Raw genomic sequence first — 17,764 nt, 5'->3', positions numbered from 1 at the left:
GTTATTCGAAATATGTTCTATTAACAACTACCGGGAGTTACGTTTTCCGGCTCGAATGGATTCTGCAACTTAGTTTCTTTTTCTCGTTTGACATTGTTAACTTCAAGATTGGCGAATTGCATCTTTGAAGCATTAATATTGTCCTTGTTCCTGCTAGAAGTACCGCAAAGAGCAGCTTCGGCATTGAAGATTTCATACATGTAATTAATAATTTCCTCGATGTTTGAAGTATTTATGTTTTCGTCTTCCTTTGAATAATACAATAAAGAAGGAGGAATGGTCTCATCGTATAATTTGGATTTGCAATTCAGATAGGCATGAATTGGAAATATGGAGACTTTCTTTCGCAATGCTAGCCCTAGCGCTAGCCATGCATATTCAACTGGAGTTTGACACTTTGAGGCCACTTCTCTTATACGGTCATCTCTACTCCTTATGGCGTTACTGACGATAGGTTGGATGTGTATATTACAATGAAAATGCTCATTAGAAACACAAACCCAGTCAGGATTGTTATAAACGGAAAAGAGTTCCTCTGGATGGACCATGATAAACCTTGGGTGTGTAAGCTTGTATCGTGCAGCTTCGACATGCAAGTCTGTATATCCGTAGCTTCCTTTCATCTTCTGGATGTAGTTTTTAATAGTATCCCAAATTGCGTCCTTGAGCCGAGGGGAGTATAGGTCATAGAGCATAACGTGATGAAGAAGGACAGAGAGAGGTACGTTAGGACCATTTAGGAAATTGATAAATTGCTCGAAAGCCTCAGGGAAATTTTTTTCAGCTAGCTTCATGCTCTTCTTTGCATTCTCGTTATCAATTTCAATGGAAATGGGAGCTTGAGATTCTGACATGAAAAAATCGGCGTATTGTGCATGCAGAAAAGGAGTGCGCGATGTTCCATAAAGAATACTGAAGAATCCCTTCTCGAATGGAACTTTTATTCTCTTTGTTTCCTCCTTACTTCGAGTAACAAAGCCTTTCTCCTCTGCGAACTGTTGCGTTACAGGTAGATTGCTTAATTTCAAAAGCGTGTCTGCATGCGGCATGCTGAGCGAATAATCAAGACTCAATGCCTCTACAGAAGTATTGAAACTGTTTGATGTTGGGGAACCATTGTAAAAATTGGACGACTCGAATCCGAATTCGTTATGCTCATTGGGTATTTCTTGATTGTAGATGCATTCAGAGTCGCTATCAATATATTCTGTTCCTGTGGAACAAGCCATACAGAGCTGTTTAAGATGCTGAAATGCTTTTTGAAGAAAACTGGAATTGTCATCAGGTTTTACCGCTGGCTGAGACAAACTATCCATTGGAGCATTTCTCCTTCCTTGTTGATCCATAATTCTATACGAAGGAGTTATAAATACAAATGTTTTTTTTAGTGGTTAGGTTGTAGAAGCTAATAGACTAGGATTCGGTTCCATTCTGATTAATACTTTCAGTCACTTCTATGTCAACAAGTAAACAAAAACAATCAATCATAACAAACAATCAACCATCAACAAAAATTCCCTAGATCATACACATAATGATAAAACCTAATTATTTTTGACTGAGTTTTTACAATGTGCTTAAGCCATTCGGCAAGAGATATTCTAAATAAAAACATTTCTGTTTAAACCATGTTTGTTGGATCGACATTTGTAACATATTCATAATCTACTCTTCAATAAAACAAATGGAATCTAATATTAGTGAAGTGGATTATAACTACTACTATTGTAAATTGAACTTGTTGACTGTGGACCTAGCATAATTACGAAAAGTGTAAAGAAACAAAGAATCTCTCGTATTTTCAATAAAAACAAATCAAAATATGTCAGAAGAATATGTTAAACTAATTTCCAGTGATGGTTTTGAGTTTGTGTTAAGAAAAGACATCGCTTGCATATCTGGAACCATTAAAGCGATTTTAAATGAAGGCAAGGACACTATCATAGTTAATGAAGGGAGTTAACAAAAATTTTTTAGGAGTATTTGCTGAAGCTCAAAACAACGAGTGTACATTTCCTGATATTAGGTACGAATTGGTGCCAGGTTCGACAATACATCTAACACAAATAAACGATAGAGGTTCTCTTTTAGAAAAAGTTTGCGAATATCTGCACTATAACTATCGCTATAAAAACCAGCAGGATGTTCCTAAATTCGATATCCCTCCAGAAATGGTCCTGGAATTATTGGTTACAGCTGAATACTTGGACAGTGAGTTCTACTTTTATTCTTATTATATACGTACTAATCCAAATTAGCTTAACTTCGATTGCGAGCATTTATTACTGAGTCACTACTTCAATAGTTTCCCAAAGTTTTGCAGATTTTACGGGTGATTGAGTATGCGACGATTAATAACTATACTCGAATCATTAACCAGCATCCCAAGAAACATAATATTTTATTCGGAATTTTCGTGAAGACATACCAACAATCAATTTGTCAAACAAGGCTACGAACCTATTTTGGTATCTTACCTTCTAAAAGCATAACCTCTAATCGATTAATTTCAGCAATGGAAGAAGCATTTTTAATTGCTTCTTTAATTTGTTCCTTCTCCTCGGGTGTTAATGCGTAGCCAGTGGAAACCGTTGCGTTCGTATCTGTATTTGACGATTGTACAAGAGTTCCCAAGTCGAATACGCGACTCTTAACTCCCATTATGGATGCAGCTATTTCAGTAGGACGATCAATAGTACCAAAGATTTCTTGAGCTCGACGTCGCTCATTTTCTCTGACACGCTCAAAATCTAATATATGTAATGATGGGATCCGCCATACTAAGTACAGCCTGTAATACTGGTTTTGGCTTACAGCATTGTCAAGACAGGTTAAATGAGTAAGCCTTGGGCATGTGGATAAAGGATCTAAATCTGCCAATTGTTGAATATGATTTTGGGTTAACGAAAGAATTTTCAAATTGGGCAACACTTTCCCTAGCTCTGGATCGATGGTGCTTATTCTATTTCGACCGCACAGAAGGGTTTGAAGACGTCTCATACGTGGAAAGTTTCCTAGATACCGAATGTCATTGTCGGTAAAATCAATGCTGTCATTGGTATCTCGAAGTATACCCAGGTTTTCAATTAACGGAATCTGATACCCTGTACTTTTGGTTAGTAATTATGTACAAAATCTAGATATCAAACGTTGACATATCTTAAATCCAATTCTGATTCCTTCAAAGGATTAATAAATGAAGGAACCTGTGTCAAAAACTCTGCATTTAAACGCATAGAATATGTAAATGCAATATAAATCGTTTATATACGTTTAGTGGAGATCAAAATATCCTAATTAGCAGTGCTAAAAAGTTATGTCGACAAGACTTCTTCCAATCTATATAACCGATCCAACTAAATTTTAATATGAAAGAAAAACTAAGCTCAAATATCTTTTAATAGTTTGAGTACCCAGAATGGGAGAAATGTTGGTTCCTACTGAGAGGTATGTGTGAGAGCTTAGTCTGAGGCATCAAGGCAGGGTGTCAAATATTGCCAGGAAGACATGACATTTGGCATTCATAAGTATTCAATTTGCAATTTGAAACATTTATGTACATCTTATTCAAATAAATCTTTGAAATTTGAAAGGAATCCGCTTTCCAGAGAAGTATCGTGTTGGAATGGAAAAAGCTAATATGGCATTGTTTATTAACGAAAAGCTCTTATAACGTTCCAACAAGTCGGGTGCTATTGAATGGATTTATTCCTAGTATAATCACTTGCCATGGATGCTGCTTACGGAGGTCAATGCAGAATGAAAGGTCGAATACCTTTATAATAACTTATTTGCCTAATGAAATAGAGCTTGTTAGTTGCTAACTCCAAAATATGAATGTGATAGGGTTGGATTATATTTCGAATGGTGTGTTTGAATTTCAGGACGAATATTGAAACCAAGAAATCGCCAACCGCATCCTAGAAGAGTACTGTGAAAGCAAGAAGGCACTCTTTACAATCACTTACTATTTGGAAATGTTATTATAGTTTTATTTTGCCATTTCTGATGATAAGATGCCTAAAAAGATTATCCATCTACTTTTCCTTGGCTGTACAGTTTCTTAACAAGTGACGTCCGTACAAATTTTATACACATAATATGTTTGTTTTATGAACCAGTCGAACAGATTCAAAATGCAGCTTCAATGTCGGCCTAAAGTTGTTTATTGTTAGTTACATCTAATTTGAACAAACGGTATTCAGTTCACCAAGATGATGCTGATGGGAACTTGTTGTGAATATATATACAATATTGTTTGTTTCAAGTTTATAAATACACTGTCTTGATCATGGACACGTTTTAAAATAAAAGAACGGGCATCAAGAGAAGTTCTACCAGCAGGAACAATCATATCCAGTTCCTTTCACTGATGAAATTCACCATTGTTTAAAGTTCTATTTTTTTTTATTTTTTTTTTATTTACGAATCTTTCTTCACCGTTGATCGAGAGTATATGTATCCTAAAGACATTCGTTTACGAGTTTTCAAGAGAAAAGTCGCAAAAAGTGAAGATATGGTAAGTTTGAAAGTTATTTTCTACAAGCTTCCTTTCTTTAGTAAGGAATTCTTAATAATTATTTATTTAAAAATAATTAAATATATTTCTCAAAAAAAAAGCGACATGCCTAAATGTACACCGATATGAAAAGAATAGCTGATGTCACATTATGAAAGCTATAGCATAGTTTGCTAGCGCAATCAAAGTCAAATATTGAATATATTTTTTTTCTTTTTTTTTTTTTTTTTTTTTGAAATTGAAGATCAAGTATTTGAGGGATCATGTCGATTTGGTCATGACATGCATTGGTACTAGTGTGTTTTATGAGGGCTCCAACTGTTTGGGCTGTCAATGTCTATTATGCTATGCTTTATATATCCAGGAAATCAAGCATAAAATCATTCATATTTATCTTTCTTTCGATGGTTCTCATTGACCATGACTGAAATCATTGTGTACAGCTATATAATAAAAGCCTGTTTTGGCTTAACAAGAGGACGAATGAAAACGAGATTTATCATTAGTCAAACAAATAAATATATCTTTTTTAAGAAATACAATAGCCTATTTTTATTCTATAACATCAAGTTTCTTACACCTTAGCGCAATCACATTGATTTATCCTTCTCAGATCCACCACTTTTAATGACACAAAGAGCATAGAAATATCTGAAAAACATCGTGGATAGTTTGTTTAAAGGGAATTTTTAAGAATTGAGATCTTCTATTTATTGCTTTCTTAAAAAAAAAAGTATAGAAAGGCGCTGGTGAGATTCCTTGAAAAGGTATAAAATTGGTGTATAATGCGTGAAAGCGAGAATCGAGACAAAGAGCCAATCTCGAATGATTCGAGAAACTCCTCTTCTCATCTTTCTGATAAATTGAAAAATTTGTTTCACTTTCGCCGTAATCGAGCGGTGACCGTATCTACAAGCTACCAAAATTCGTCTCAGTCAAAATCTCCTGAACGTTCTGATGAGAACTATATGGAAGGAATGACCGATAGTAACGATGGATTTTTGGATCGGAAGCCAGTTCTTCGGAGGATATCGTCAGCTCCGGATTCTCATGAAGGAATTGAAGCTCCATCGAAACCGCCAGTGAATAGCTCTAACATGAGAAAAGCTCAATTTAAAACGTTAAAGAATCCAGCAAATTATATATTTGGACCGACCGAATATAGCAAACGTACATACTCTGGAAACAGTACAAAAATCAGCAAGGTCGAAGTTGCTCCACAAAGTTTTGAAAAAATCCGACTATTAGGCCAAGGAGATGTTGGAAAGGTGTATCTAGTTAAACAAAAAAGCAACAATCGGCTGTTTGCTATGAAGATATTGAGCAAGGCCGAAATGATCAAACGACGCAAAGTTCAACGCGTTTTGGCCGAGCAAGAGATTCTTACTAAAAGCAACCACCCATTTATTGTCACTCTTTACCATGCCTTTCAATCCACAGATCATCTTTATTTATGTATGGAGTATTGTGCTGGCGGGGAGTTTTTTCGCGCACTTCATTCACTTCCTGGCCATGTTCTACCTGAAAAAAGTGCTTGCTTTTATGCAGCTGAAGTAACACTTGCACTTGAATATCTTCATTTAATGGGTTTCATTTATCGAGATTTGAAGCCCGAAAACATTCTTTTACATCAATCTGGGCATATTATGTTGTCCGATTTTGATCTATCAAAACCAATCAATACAGAAGCTCATCCGCGGGTTCGTGTGACAAAACATTCTACTTTTTCCCAAGACAAACCGGCCTTGGATACGAATTCCTACTTTTCCGTTTATCGTACAAACTCATTTGTTGGAACTGAAGAGTACATTGTGCCAGAAATGATTAGAAGTTGCGGTCATACCGTAGCCGTGGACTGGTGGACTTTGGGGATCTTCTTGTATGAAATTTTGTATGGTACTACCCCATTTAAAGGAAAAAACAGGCATGCTACATTTTCAAATATTCTGTATGCGGACGTCAACTTCCCTGAATATAGTTCAGCACCTAACGTATCGAGCACATGCAAAAATTTAATTAGGCGGCTATTAATTAAAGATGAAACTAAGCGCTTCGGTTCAGTAGCTGGTGCATCCGATATTAAAGAACATCCATTCTTCCGTGATATCCAGTGGGCACTCTTACGCAGCATGAAGCCTCCTATCGTACCAAACATTCAGGAAGGTATGGAGGCTGTACGGAAATCTTCAGGAGTTTCTGATGCACCGGATAGTATTGACTATTTAAACTCTCAGTATCTGATTTCATCCAATCTTCCTGGTGTTGACATGCATTCGGCTACTCCAATCCCGGAAAGTGAGAATCCGTTTACTGGTTTTAGTTCTGTCACGCTGCATCATGCAGGAGACGAATAAGTTATTTACTGCTTGCTTTCTATTTCTGATATTTACTTTTATGCCATGATTCATTTTTATATCTAGTCTGATTCTACTTTTATGTCGTGAAATTCCCAAAAAAGAAGAAAAAAAACGCTTTTTGTTATGTCAATTTCGTATTTATGTTTGCTACTTTCTTCAGTGGACACATTAAACAGGACGCCATGTCGTCCATACCCTTCTTAAACCAAAATTTTGAAGTCTGTGTTTCAATAGTTATCTAGGATGAGATTGTTTGCCAAATGCAATTCAGTTCATGTCAAAATTCGACTCTTCTCAAGTTTCATAAATATTAAAGTATATGCATAACCTTTTCTTAATTTAAATAAGTGTTAAATTCGTCTTTCTTAGGCTTCTGAGTAATATACCCATTCTTTTAATAAAGGTTGAATTATTTATTTGGCAGTCTTACTGGAACTAGTCACTGTCCAATTGAAAAATTGGCTAATGGCAGGCTTTACATATCTATAATTTGTTAGGGATAAATTATTATGAAAAAGAGCATATATGAAATACACAGATACCTGAAAACAAAAGGATTTACTCATGGTATTGCACTTCAGTTCATCGATGGCATTATTCCTGTATTAATTGGAATAAAAACAAGTTATTTGGTTGATTGTGTACTTTTAGATCAAAATTTTGTTCAATCTTTTCTTGGTTTTTTAGGTTATCCTAATATTCGAGCTATATATTTGTCAGAGCCCATTGAACAAACATTCTTTGTGAATGTAAACTGTTGGAAAGAATACACGGAAACCAAAGAATTATGGCCTCTTGTAATTGCATTACCCCAAAAATATCGGAATGAGAAGTTGGAGCATTGTTTGGTTTGGTATGTCAATAGATTGTTAAATCTAGAAAGGAACAGGAAGATGATTACAGTCCAAGTTCCTGATTTCACATGGAGGTTTAGTTACTCTGCAATGCAGTCAGAGGTCGAAGAGGTGTGCTCCATTACAGCATTAACCGGATGCTTATTAAATTATGGAGCAACTTATCACTTTTGTTCAAGTGATGATTCTCAGAACAATGGTCTATCCAAAGAGCCATTAAATATTTATAGATTGACAGCTGTTATTAGCAAGAGTAATTTTCACTTCTCACCGGTTCTTCAATTTTCATGCCCTGTGAAGTTTCAGCAACAAGTAGCAATCATTGTTGAACAATTCAGATTTAATTATCAAAAAAGATGGGAGCGACTTACCGCTGAGGAAAAAAGCACATGGGAAGAGTGGATAAGTTTTCGATATTCCAAGCATGCTTTAGGAAGGATTGAGGATATTTCATGGGAATTGCATGTAGAAACCCATGTAGAATCTTCAGTGGTATTATAATGTCATTGAATCTATCGAGGACTTGAACTTTCTTTAAATAGAATGCCACGCAATGGGTCATGATTGAAATCTATTATGAGAGTACAGATTATAGGTGAAAGCCTTTTATTTCTCTAATACTATTATAATAGTTGAATAGTTAACGCTTTTTTAGGGAAAGATTAAGAATTATGATTTCTAAACAAAATGGTTTCAATCTCAACGAAACTATTTGAAATGACTAAACTTACAATGAACACTACTGGTCTTCTGCGTTTTTATTCGACTTTGAAGATCAATGTTGCATGCACAAGTAAACATAATATGTTGTTCAAACGAAGCTGTTGGCTTACATTTAATTACTCGATTAACAGAGAATAGTAATCACTATAAGAGTCTGAATATTCTTTGCGACATTTTATGGACGGAGAAACCTTTATTATGGGAATAGAGTGGTAAATAGCCTAACATCAAAAATAACTCAAATTGATTCTCTATTGACTTTTTACGATATATCAATAAAAGACGATGCTTCTTTTTGATGAATTGGTCCTCTTGCTCTATACTGTCTATAGAGAGTCTATGAATGCCAGTAAATAGTTTAGTAGCATATATTGAAAATATATACAAAAATTAAACTAAGTTGTATTCAAATTATTTCTTTTTTCTTTCACAAACACGCATTAATTCCGGTCTTACTTTCTGACTATTGCTCTTCATCTTTGGAGATTGAACTGAATTTATCAAACGTTTCTCTATGCCAAAATAGATCATTTAATGCAAGAAGGCATAAAACTAGATTTTTTTATTTCTTTTTCTCCCATAAAAGAACATGAATTGAAGTCTTTAGATACTTACTATTCACAGAATGAAAACGTGAAGCTATACTATGGTACGCAAGAAAAGTGGGAGTCTATAATAATAACATAATCATAGGCGAATCTTTCTACGTAAATGTTACTATTTCAAAGCCTTTAGATGGTGATTTCGATCAAGCTTTCGAAGAATTTAACATTGAAGGACATCTGTATAGCAACTCACCTAGTAATCGCTCAAATTCATCAACGAACTTTCGAAATATTAGAGCTTTCACTTTGTCGACCAGGCATTCAACGGTTTTTAATTGGGTCGACAATGAGAGAGAACACAGGCTCTTCTCATGTCTCATAAAGTTGGGTAAGGATTTACATATTGGGAATACTATTCTTACAAATCAGATAATTTTTCTTTTCCAAATCATAAACTAGAGATTCACGTCAATAATGAAGGCATTCATCAAGTCTCAAGCAAAAGTTCGCTAGAATCTGAATCAGATGCTATAAGAGACGTTTCTTGTTATGATGAAAGTGACGACTATATAACTGATGTTGATATAGACTACAACATTCTAGGGTCTCTTTCTAATGATGCGCGATTTCAAGCAAATCCACCCCTTCTTCCAGCTTCATATATATCCGGAAATACCCAGAAGGATGACAAGAAATCTCGTCTAAATTATATTTCAAAAATGCATCATTTTTTTTGCGCTATCCCGGTTTTGATAAAGCTAAAGGCTTATATGATTGATGAGCTAAATCAGTATCTCACTTGCATTCTTGCGCCGGATACTTCCTGCCATAGCTTCATTTTAAAAGATTTTACATCCAAATCATCATCCTCAAGCCTCTCGTTATTGGGACCAAAGTGCAACGATGGTATCAACGCAACTCTGACAGGTTCCGATCTGTTTTCAGTCGTTTATCAGCTAAAATTGCAACCATCATCCTATAGAATTGAGATTGAATGTTTTTGTGAAGGAACTATTGTGCGAAAACTTAACGAAACATATGTGCATGGCATGCCATTTGTTTACAAGCATCCCACCATGTTTGTTATGCGAAAGAATCACATGCATAAACATACTAAACAGTTATCTAGTAGTGAATCGACGACAAGTTTGACGCCTCTCTTGAAAGTGCTTGAAATGTCTGCAACAGTTCCTTCTTACGTGAAGTCCGGCACTACCTTTCCAGTCAGTATTAATTTGTATAATCCTTCAGATGTACCTTTAGAACTCGTCGTGCAGATTCCACTATATACTTACGATGTGTTTTTTACTAATGATAACAATGAAGCAAACGACGGTGAAAAGCATGATGGGTTATCTTCATTTCCTTCAAACAAGCCCTATTACGTTACGAAACTACCAGGCATAATTGCTTCCACTACTATTTTTCACACTGGAATTATTTCGCCAAAATGCGAGAAAGATTTTGACTTACAATTTCTCGCCTATAGACCCGGGTCTTATGACTTATCTTACATAACTGTGAAAGACGTTCATCGACAATCTCATAAACCTAGGAAATTATCGGATGTGCTACAAGTAATAGTTGAATCATGAATATTTATCTTTCTTTTACTGTTATATACGCGCTTAGAAGCAATTAAATTATTCAGTGGTATCTATTTTAAAACACCAAAGCCTTCTTAAACCTATCCTAATATTATAATACCAAAATAACAATCCGCAGAAAAAAACAAAAATTTTTTACTGTAATAAAGCAACCAAATGAGGGAAAGTAGAAATGAGAGTTTGATATTCTGGAGCAATCTCCTTCAATAAGTTTATAAGTTGAGTGCGTAACTCATCATTGAGCTGCTCAGCAGGTCCAGTCAAAACAGATGCAAAGACGGGGATTAAATCACCCAAATGTTGCAATAGAATAGGGTTCTTCTGGCGGTAAAGATGAAGAATCATATAGTATAAGGGTGCGTTTTCCAAATAGTCTTCCTTTAAGGGAAGCTTGGACAACAAAATGGGTAAGACTTGATCCAAGGGAATAGCATTTTGATCATGCAAAATTAAACGAGAAATACAGCCAATAGCGTTATCAAGAGCAGTACGGAATATTTCTTGGGTAAAGAAGGGCTGAAGTTTTTGAAGAATATTAAGGTACTCAGAAGACAAATTTTCAGTAGAGAATTGACATAATAGACCCATTGAGTAAGCAGCATTACTACGGACTTCACCCTCTGGATCTTCTAAAGCAGTCATAAACAACGTGAAGACATCAGCAGTGAAAGGTGTGATGGCAGATTCAATACCTCCAGCAACTTCACCGATGCAAGCAACGGCCATAGCACGTTCTGTTCCGTTGTTGCTCGAATAATATTTAACGATATGAGGGAAGAAAACTTGGAATGACTCCACGAAGGATTCAGCTAAGGCCATTGAAAGAGCAATAACAACATCACAAGCAGAATCGATAAACATAGCATCTTGTTCAGTATCGTCAACTTCTTCGTTACTAACAACGTCTTCTTCTTCGAAATCTTCGTCAAAGATATCACCAGCTTGGACAATATGTTGTTTTTGAAGTACTTCCATAACAATTTCGCAAATCTTTGAGTAATCATCTCCTAAGACAACAGGACCGCATGTCTTGATGGCTTCGGCAAGGTTGCGAAGAATATCGGTAGCGACGGTCTTTTCGTATTCTTCATCCAAAGTATCGAAAGAGCACTTTCTAACAGCAGCAAAGATGTTTTGTACAGCATCGGGAACTGGAATTTGCAAAGGCAAGCCAGGCTTCCATTGGGGTAAGTTGCAAACCTTGTAGAAAGTAATAGCACAACGCCATAAGCTGGTCAAAGACGACTTACGAACACCTTCATAGAAGTGAGTGGTAGAAGAAACCAATTTTTCAACGGTAGGCTCAAGATACTCAGCAAAAGGAGCACCTACATAAGTACAGATTTCTCCCAAAGCATCAGCAGCGATTTCCTTCTCCATAGCGATAGCGGAGTTAACACCCATAGCCTTTTCTAATTCTTCGTCATCTTCATCGTCATTACCTTCAGAAGATTCAAGCAATTGACCGATCTCATCGGCAGTAGGAGCGCCGACCTTCTCGCTTAAAACATCTGTTTCATCTTGGTCAAGAGATTTGAACAAGGCAGGCACAATATGAGGCAGGAAGGGAGCAAATTCTTCCTTGTAGACACGAGCCAAAACAGCATAGAAGCAAAATGAGCATTCACGAAGACGAGAATGGTCAATTTGAATACCTTCATAAGCTAATTGAATAAGTTGTTCAGTGAAAGGCAAGAAAGCTTGCTTACCGACGGCATTGGCGATAGCTCCTAATGTATCCATAACGGTACCGCGAAGTTCATAACCCTCATCGTCATCAGACGTGTGTAAGCAATTGGACAAGCTAGCCATGGTACGTTCGAAATATGGCAAAAAGTCTTCTTGAGCAGCAAAAGCAGCAGAGCCAATGGCGGCAGCAACACAACTTTTGATGTCAGGGGTAACATTAGAGTCTAAGAGACCAACAAGGCGTTCCATAAGCATGGGCAAATAACCGCTAATTTCAGAACGGTCAAGACCTTCAAGCAAAGCGTCAATACAATTGCAAGCAGACTTTCCAACTTTAACACCTTGAGTGGACATCAACTCGAAGACCAAGGGTAAGAATTGAGCATGGTGCTTTGAAACTTCCATGGGAATTTCGACGGCAATTTGACTGAGAGCCAATAGAGCGGCTTGTCGAACGTTCATGTCAACATCACATAAACCATTGACGATAAGAGGGAAAATGTTAGGAAGGCTTGAAGCGACGGACTCGGAAGAACCCTCGACAGCAACACCAATGGACAATAAAGCGGCCTTACGGTGACCAGGCTCGGGGGATTGAGAGAAAGTCATGATTGCCTCCATCATGGGATAAAACACTTGGGTAGGAGACAAATGTGTGGAAAGAAGATCAATAGCCCGTAAAGCAAGACGAGCAGGGCAATCCTCATCAGCATCTTCGGTGGTTTCCTCAGTAGCGACTTGCATAAGGGAAAGGATTAAAGATTTGCCAAGTTTGAGAGCCTGCAATTTACGAGACTTGAAGCGGATGCATGAGATGATGAAGGACAAAGCCATGCAACGAATTTCGTCATCAATTTGGTTGGATGTAGAGATGCCGATGATTAATTCAATGATGTTTCCAAGAGCCTTTGAAATAATGGCACCGGAGACAATGAGGAAAGTGTTGAAAACGTCGAAGACAGTTTTGCAGGCATCTTCATCGCCGACTTGAACGACGTCTTGCAAAACCATGAGCATGCTAGGTAGGGTATCACGATAAGCATGTAAAAGCTTTTTGTCGTCGGATTCCAAAACTTCAGCAACGGCACCCAAACCTTGAACGGAAGTGACTCGAACAGTACGGCTAGAATCGGTGATGGTACGAGAGAACAGATGTACAAAGTCTAAGAGCAACTTGCTGTCTAAATCGACAGTCTCAGCAATCGAATAAAGCACATAGATGGCCATTTCACGAATGGAATCGTTTGGATCCATAGCGGCTTGGACCAAAAATCCAGAAAGGTCGTTCCATTTTCCATCAGGAAGATCAATTTTCGCCAAGGCGGCAATAACGCGACCAAAAGCATGGCGTACGATGCCTTCGGGTTCTTTAATGGTGATTTCCAACAAATTGGCACGAACTTGATTTTGTACATCAGCAGGAACGTCGGGCCAATATTTGTGACAGAGCTTACGAGCTTCAATAGCTGCAAGTTGGCGCACTTGGAAGTTTTCGCATGTGGCCATGATGTGCAACAAGGACAACAAAGCACTGGGCTCTTTCAAGTACTTTGTTTCCAAGGCACGGGTAGCCTCTGTAATTTGAGTGGTATCAGGAGCAGTGCTCTGGTATAATAACTGAGTCAATTCAAGAGTAAATTGAGAATCCATGGTGGAAATTTTAAATTATTATGAAAAATAAAAGAGAAAAACAAAAAGGGTCCCAATGAGTAATAAAATAAGAGTTTTAGACTTTCAATATCGTCTATAAAGAATAAAAAACCAAATATATCCCGTCGTCCAAAACTTCGTTTCAATTCCCCTAAAGAAGAAATTCTAAGACTGAAAAAGCAAGGCTTTCCAACTTTTCAGAGTTTTATATAAAATAAAATAGTCAATCCAAATGTTTAAAAAAAATTTTGAATTGTTTTATGCCTTCCAATACAAGCAATTTTAAGATGCTGACCTCTTGCAGGACAGCCTTTGTTAGTTTGCTTTGGGAGAAATTTTTGACTTTGGTGTAGGAAGGGAATGTCTGCATATTGCAATTTACCAACATGCATACAACCTCATTCGATTATCTTAAAGTTCACTATTCAATAAATTTCCCAAGTCTTCAAAGCAGCAGTAAATAGAAAGAAAAGTTTTTTTTTTATTTTTGGTTATTGAAAAGCTTTCGCAAACACAGTTTCATAGCGCAACAGATTTGTTGTTCCATTATAGTGTGAACAGTTGAAGAAGCAAACATTCTTTCAAGGAATTCGATTTACAAGCATTTATTTGTCTGGCTTTCTACTCTTACCTCTTGTTGTAGTGTTCACTACTAGAACCAACGACTACTGCAATCAGAAATGATCACTTGAAGAGAAAAATTGCTGTGTACATAAATATCTATTTCTTTTATTAAACATAAACAAGGGAACAATTATTTTCAAAATGCATATACTCATCACCAAACCCTAAACAGGTTATTCACAGTCGATTCGTTTCAAAAGGAGGAAACCCAAGGATTCCCAAAACCCGTTCGGGCTATTTCCGAAACAAAAACTACCATCCCAAAATCCAAAAAAAAAGTTTTAGTGTTATGATTTACGAATCATAAGATGCTAGTATGTGTCAAGGAAACAAACGATGAAGAAGCTGAGATGTTCTCAAAGAATTTACTTGGAGGAGAGGGCAACAACACCGGGGAGGGCCTTACCTTCCAAGAGTTCAAGAGAAGCACCACCACCAGTGGAGACGTGAGAAACCTCGTTCTCCTTGCCGTACTTGACAGCAGCAGTAGCAGTGTCACCACCACCAATGATGACAGCGTTACCAGCCTTAGCGCTCTTGACACAAGAGTCGAGCATGGTCTTGGTACCAGTGGCGAACTTTTCGAATTCAAAGACACCAGCGGGACCGTTCCAGACGATGGTCTTGGAGGATTGGATGACTTCGTCGAATTGCTTGGAGGATTGGGTGCTGCAGTCCAAACCCATCCAGCCGTCGGGGATACCTTCTTCGGCATTGGCAGAGCCGGTGTTAGCATCCTTGTCGAACTTGTCAGCAGTGACAAAGTCGACGGGGAGGAAGATTTCGACATTGTTCTTCTTGGCCTTTTCGATCATGCCTTGGACGTTCTTGGAACCGGCTTCGTCGAAGAGGGAGTCACCAATCTTCATGTTCTTGAGAACCTTCAAGAAGGTGAAAGACATACCACCACAGATGATGAGGCGGTTGACCTTGTCGAGGAGGTTGTCAATCAATTGGATCTTGTCGGCAACCTTAGCACCACCCAAGATGGCAAGGAAGGGACGAGCAGGGTTTTCCAAAGCCTTGGCAAAGTAGTCGAGTTCCTTCTTCATGAGGAAACCAGAGACACGGGTCTTTTCGACACCAACCATGGAGGAGTGAGCACGGTGGGCGGTACCGAAAGCGTCGTTGACGAAGATGTCACCGAGAGAAGTCAAAGACTTACGGAAAGATTCGACGGAAGCAGAGTCAGCCTTGACCTTGTTGCCGTCGACCTTGGCGGAACCTTCTTCCTCGATGTGGAAACGCAAGTTCTCCAAAAGGATGACTTGGCCGTTGTTAGCCTCTTTGCAGGTCTTTTCGACCTCAGGGCCAACACAGTCGTTGAGGAACTTGACGTCGCGGTTCAAGAGCTTGCTGAGCTCTTCGGCGACGGGCTTCATAGAGTACTTTTCGACACGAGAGCCGTTAGGGCGGCCCAAGTGAGACATCAAGATGACAGCCTTGGGTTGTTGCTCAATGGCATACTTGATGGTAGGGAGGGCACCAACAATACGGGCGTTGTTGGTGATGCGGTCACCGTCCAAGGGGACGTTGAAGTCGACACGCATCAAGACATTCTTGCCCTTCAAGTCAACGTCAGTGATAGCGAGCTTGGTAGACAAAGACATTTTGAAATCCTATTACGAAACTAAAGGTCAGTTGTTGGTTGAATCAGCGTAATCCACCTTTATTTATATTTCTGTATCGGGGGAGGGTGAGGCACTTGGAAGGTTGATGGAAGATTGTGGATCAACTACGTAGGATTTTTGGAAATTCATCGATAGTGACGCAGGTGACGAAGGTGACAAGTCGGAACCTTTTACGAGGGTCAGGAGAACATTGAAACCACCATGACGTTATCAGCCGAACCGAAAGTCATCGAAATCGCGTCTAAGAACGTTCGTCTGAACATCACGCGGTCCCGCGAGCGAACAACGAGGGGAACAAGGAGGAAACACGGCGGTAACAGGATGAGAGAAGTAGGGTACAAAGTAGAGCAGGGACGGAAGATTAAAAAATAACAATGAAAGAACCGAAGTGTCATTAAACAACATTGTGTTTCGTTTGATCCAATGGGGAGGAATCTATGATTTCATTGTTTGTCGGAAAAAACTTTGTTTTCATCATCAAAATCTCCGAGCCGGATAAGAGGCTTCGCCAAGGAACATGTACCTTGACGTCGCATGAGCTCTTTTATCGGAGAAACTGACATTCCGTTGATATCAGTTCCACAGTTCAAGGGGGGATGCTCGGAATGCAAAATGAGACGCCAAAAGGCTGGTGGTGCCGCGTTTCGTTTAAGTGGGAATTTCCGAGATAGTTTATTTTAAAGTTGTGGTAAGCGAGTTTCGGTACCTGAGTGTGCGGTAGTAACAAGACAGAAGGAACAAAGCGCAATTGAAAAGACTAAAATTCCTTTCCCGTTACTTTTCTTTCCTTTTCTTTTTATTTCTTTTATGTTATGTTATTTCATTTATTTTTTTTAAATAAAAAAAGAATCGTAGAGAAGTTACAGACAGCAGGAGCAGAAATGAAATTGTCGACGATTGGAATCCAGCTAAGCTGCGTTTGCTATTTTCTTTCCCTGTAGAAAAGAAAGGGCAGGGCAGTTGGGTTCAACTTGGGTATTCTAGTAATGAGGTATTGTACAAGCTATATAAGCCAATCGAGGAAGTAATTTATAATTAATAAATAAATAAACAAAAGAAAGAAGCGAAAAAAAAAAAAAAAACCTTTTTCGTGAATCGTCAAGGTGAACGAAATGTTGAAATTCATGTTTTGATGATTACTCTCTCATTCTGTCGCTCGTAATTCTGACTGAGATTCAAATTCTTTATTAGCTTTCAAGAGTCGCGAAGAATGAGGTTGAGGTTCTTGACGGAAATCATTACTTGCTGGCAGTTTACAAAAGTAGAAAAAGACATTTTTTTATTTCTTTTCTTTTTTTTTTTTAAAAAAAAAAATTTACTAGTCTACGACTTGTTCATGTTCTATCCCATCCTCAAAAGACACAACCATCCAGTTTTGGTGGTTTCTTTTCTAGTCGCACATACACATACACACACACAGAACAACGGATTTGTCTTTGGAATTGGAAAGACAGGTATTCTTTTTTGTTTGCTTTTATTTATTTATTCCTTATTTAATTCTTTTTCTTTTTCTTTTTTTGGTTCTTTCTTGTCCAACTCATTCCTATTTCTTCCCTGTCTTTTTT

General features: G+C 37.8%; 9 protein-coding genes across 9 annotated transcripts; 4 read left to right on the top strand and 5 right to left on the bottom strand.

Annotated features, from left to right (window-relative positions):
* Window positions 1-20: 20 nt before the first annotated feature.
* On the bottom strand, window positions 21-1,346 carry SOCG_01572 (uncharacterized protein; the record flags this gene model as incomplete). The annotated part of the gene is made up of 1 exon (XM_013164525.1): window positions 21-1,346. One exon carries the CDS (start codon window positions 1,344-1,346, stop codon window positions 21-23), a length of 1,326 nt encoding a protein of 441 aa, XP_013019979.1.
* Window positions 1,347-1,584: 238 nt separating this feature from the next.
* Window positions 1,585-2,263, top strand: SOCG_01571 (elongin C; the record flags this gene model as incomplete). The annotated part of the gene is made up of 4 exons (XM_013164524.1): window positions 1,585-1,928; window positions 1,978-2,026; window positions 2,078-2,211; window positions 2,259-2,263. Exons 1-4 carry the CDS (start codon window positions 1,823-1,825, stop codon window positions 2,261-2,263), a joined length of 294 nt encoding a protein of 97 aa, XP_013019978.1. The 5' UTR covers window positions 1,585-1,822.
* Window positions 2,264-2,460: 197 nt separating this feature from the next.
* On the bottom strand, window positions 2,461-3,236 carry SOCG_01570 (U2 snRNP-associated protein Lea1; the record flags this gene model as incomplete). Its single annotated transcript, XM_013164523.1, has 2 exons — window positions 2,461-3,096; window positions 3,150-3,236. The coding sequence occupies 2 exons, from the start codon at window positions 3,234-3,236 to the stop codon at window positions 2,461-2,463; spliced, it is 723 nt and encodes a 240-aa protein (XP_013019977.1).
* An 895-nt stretch (window positions 3,237-4,131) lies between these two features.
* SOCG_01569 (uncharacterized protein) lies at window positions 4,132-4,384 on the bottom strand (the record flags this gene model as incomplete). The annotated part of the gene is made up of 2 exons (XM_013164522.1): window positions 4,211-4,384; window positions 4,132-4,155 (listed from the first exon to the last, which is right to left on the bottom strand). The coding sequence occupies exons 1-2, from the start codon at window positions 4,352-4,354 to the stop codon at window positions 4,132-4,134; spliced, it is 168 nt and encodes a 55-aa protein (XP_013019976.1). The 5' UTR covers window positions 4,355-4,384.
* A 729-nt stretch (window positions 4,385-5,113) lies between these two features.
* Window positions 5,114-7,335, top strand: SOCG_01568 (AGC/RSK protein kinase Ppk22). Its single transcript, XM_013164521.1, has one exon. The coding sequence runs from the start codon at window positions 5,305-5,307 to the stop codon at window positions 6,871-6,873; it is 1,569 nt and encodes a 522-aa protein (XP_013019975.1). The 5' UTR covers window positions 5,114-5,304; the 3' UTR covers window positions 6,874-7,335.
* Window positions 7,280-8,762, top strand: SOCG_01567 (uncharacterized protein). Its single transcript, XM_013164520.1, has one exon. It carries the CDS (start codon window positions 7,386-7,388, stop codon window positions 8,229-8,231), a length of 846 nt encoding a protein of 281 aa, XP_013019974.1. The 5' UTR covers window positions 7,280-7,385; the 3' UTR covers window positions 8,232-8,762.
* On the top strand, window positions 8,696-10,637 carry SOCG_01566 (uncharacterized protein). Its single transcript, XM_013164519.1, has 3 exons — window positions 8,696-9,102; window positions 9,147-9,386; window positions 9,428-10,637. The coding sequence occupies exons 1-3, from the start codon at window positions 8,988-8,990 to the stop codon at window positions 10,591-10,593; spliced, it is 1,521 nt and encodes a 506-aa protein (XP_013019973.1). The 5' UTR covers window positions 8,696-8,987; the 3' UTR covers window positions 10,594-10,637.
* On the bottom strand, window positions 10,573-14,582 carry SOCG_01565 (karyopherin Kap123). The gene has a single exon (XM_013164518.1). The coding sequence runs from the start codon at window positions 13,942-13,944 to the stop codon at window positions 10,741-10,743; it is 3,204 nt and encodes a 1,067-aa protein (XP_013019972.1). The 5' UTR covers window positions 13,945-14,582; the 3' UTR covers window positions 10,573-10,740.
* Window positions 14,583-14,933: 351 nt separating this feature from the next.
* Window positions 14,934-16,178, bottom strand: SOCG_01564 (phosphoglycerate kinase Pgk1; the record flags this gene model as incomplete). The annotated part of the gene is made up of 1 exon (XM_013164517.1): window positions 14,934-16,178. The coding sequence occupies one exon, from the start codon at window positions 16,176-16,178 to the stop codon at window positions 14,934-14,936; it is 1,245 nt and encodes a 414-aa protein (XP_013019971.1).
* Window positions 16,179-17,764: the final 1,586 nt, after the last annotated feature.

Source organism: Schizosaccharomyces octosporus (genome assembly GCF_000150505.1).
Source record: "Schizosaccharomyces octosporus yFS286 unplaced genomic scaffold supercont6.3, whole genome shotgun sequence".
Taxonomy (NCBI): Eukaryota; Fungi; Ascomycota; class Schizosaccharomycetes; order Schizosaccharomycetales; family Schizosaccharomycetaceae; genus Schizosaccharomyces; species Schizosaccharomyces octosporus.
Note: the sequence above shows the minus strand (reverse complement) of the source record. Positions and strands in the feature narration are given on the sequence as shown.

Excerpts from the sequence above, each read along its gene's own strand:
- SOCG_01567 (XM_013164520.1), top strand. The coding sequence starts at position 7,386 with ATGAAAAAGAGCATATATGAAATACACAGATACCTGAAAACAAAAGGA.
- SOCG_01566 (XM_013164519.1), top strand. The coding sequence starts at position 8,988 with ATGCAAGAAGGCATAAAACTAGATTTTTTTATTTCTTTTTCTCCCATA. Across the intron at positions 9,103-9,146 it reads AAACGTGAAGCTATACTATG|GCGAATCTTTCTACGTAAAT; the intron begins GTACGCAAGAAA and ends ACATAATCATAG. Across the intron at positions 9,387-9,427 it reads CTCATGTCTCATAAAGTTGG|ATAATTTTTCTTTTCCAAAT; the intron begins GTAAGGATTTAC and ends CTTACAAATCAG.
- SOCG_01565 (XM_013164518.1), bottom strand. The coding sequence starts at position 13,944 with ATGGATTCTCAATTTACTCTTGAATTGACTCAGTTATTATACCAGAGC.
- SOCG_01568 (XM_013164521.1), top strand. The coding sequence starts at position 5,305 with ATGCGTGAAAGCGAGAATCGAGACAAAGAGCCAATCTCGAATGATTCG.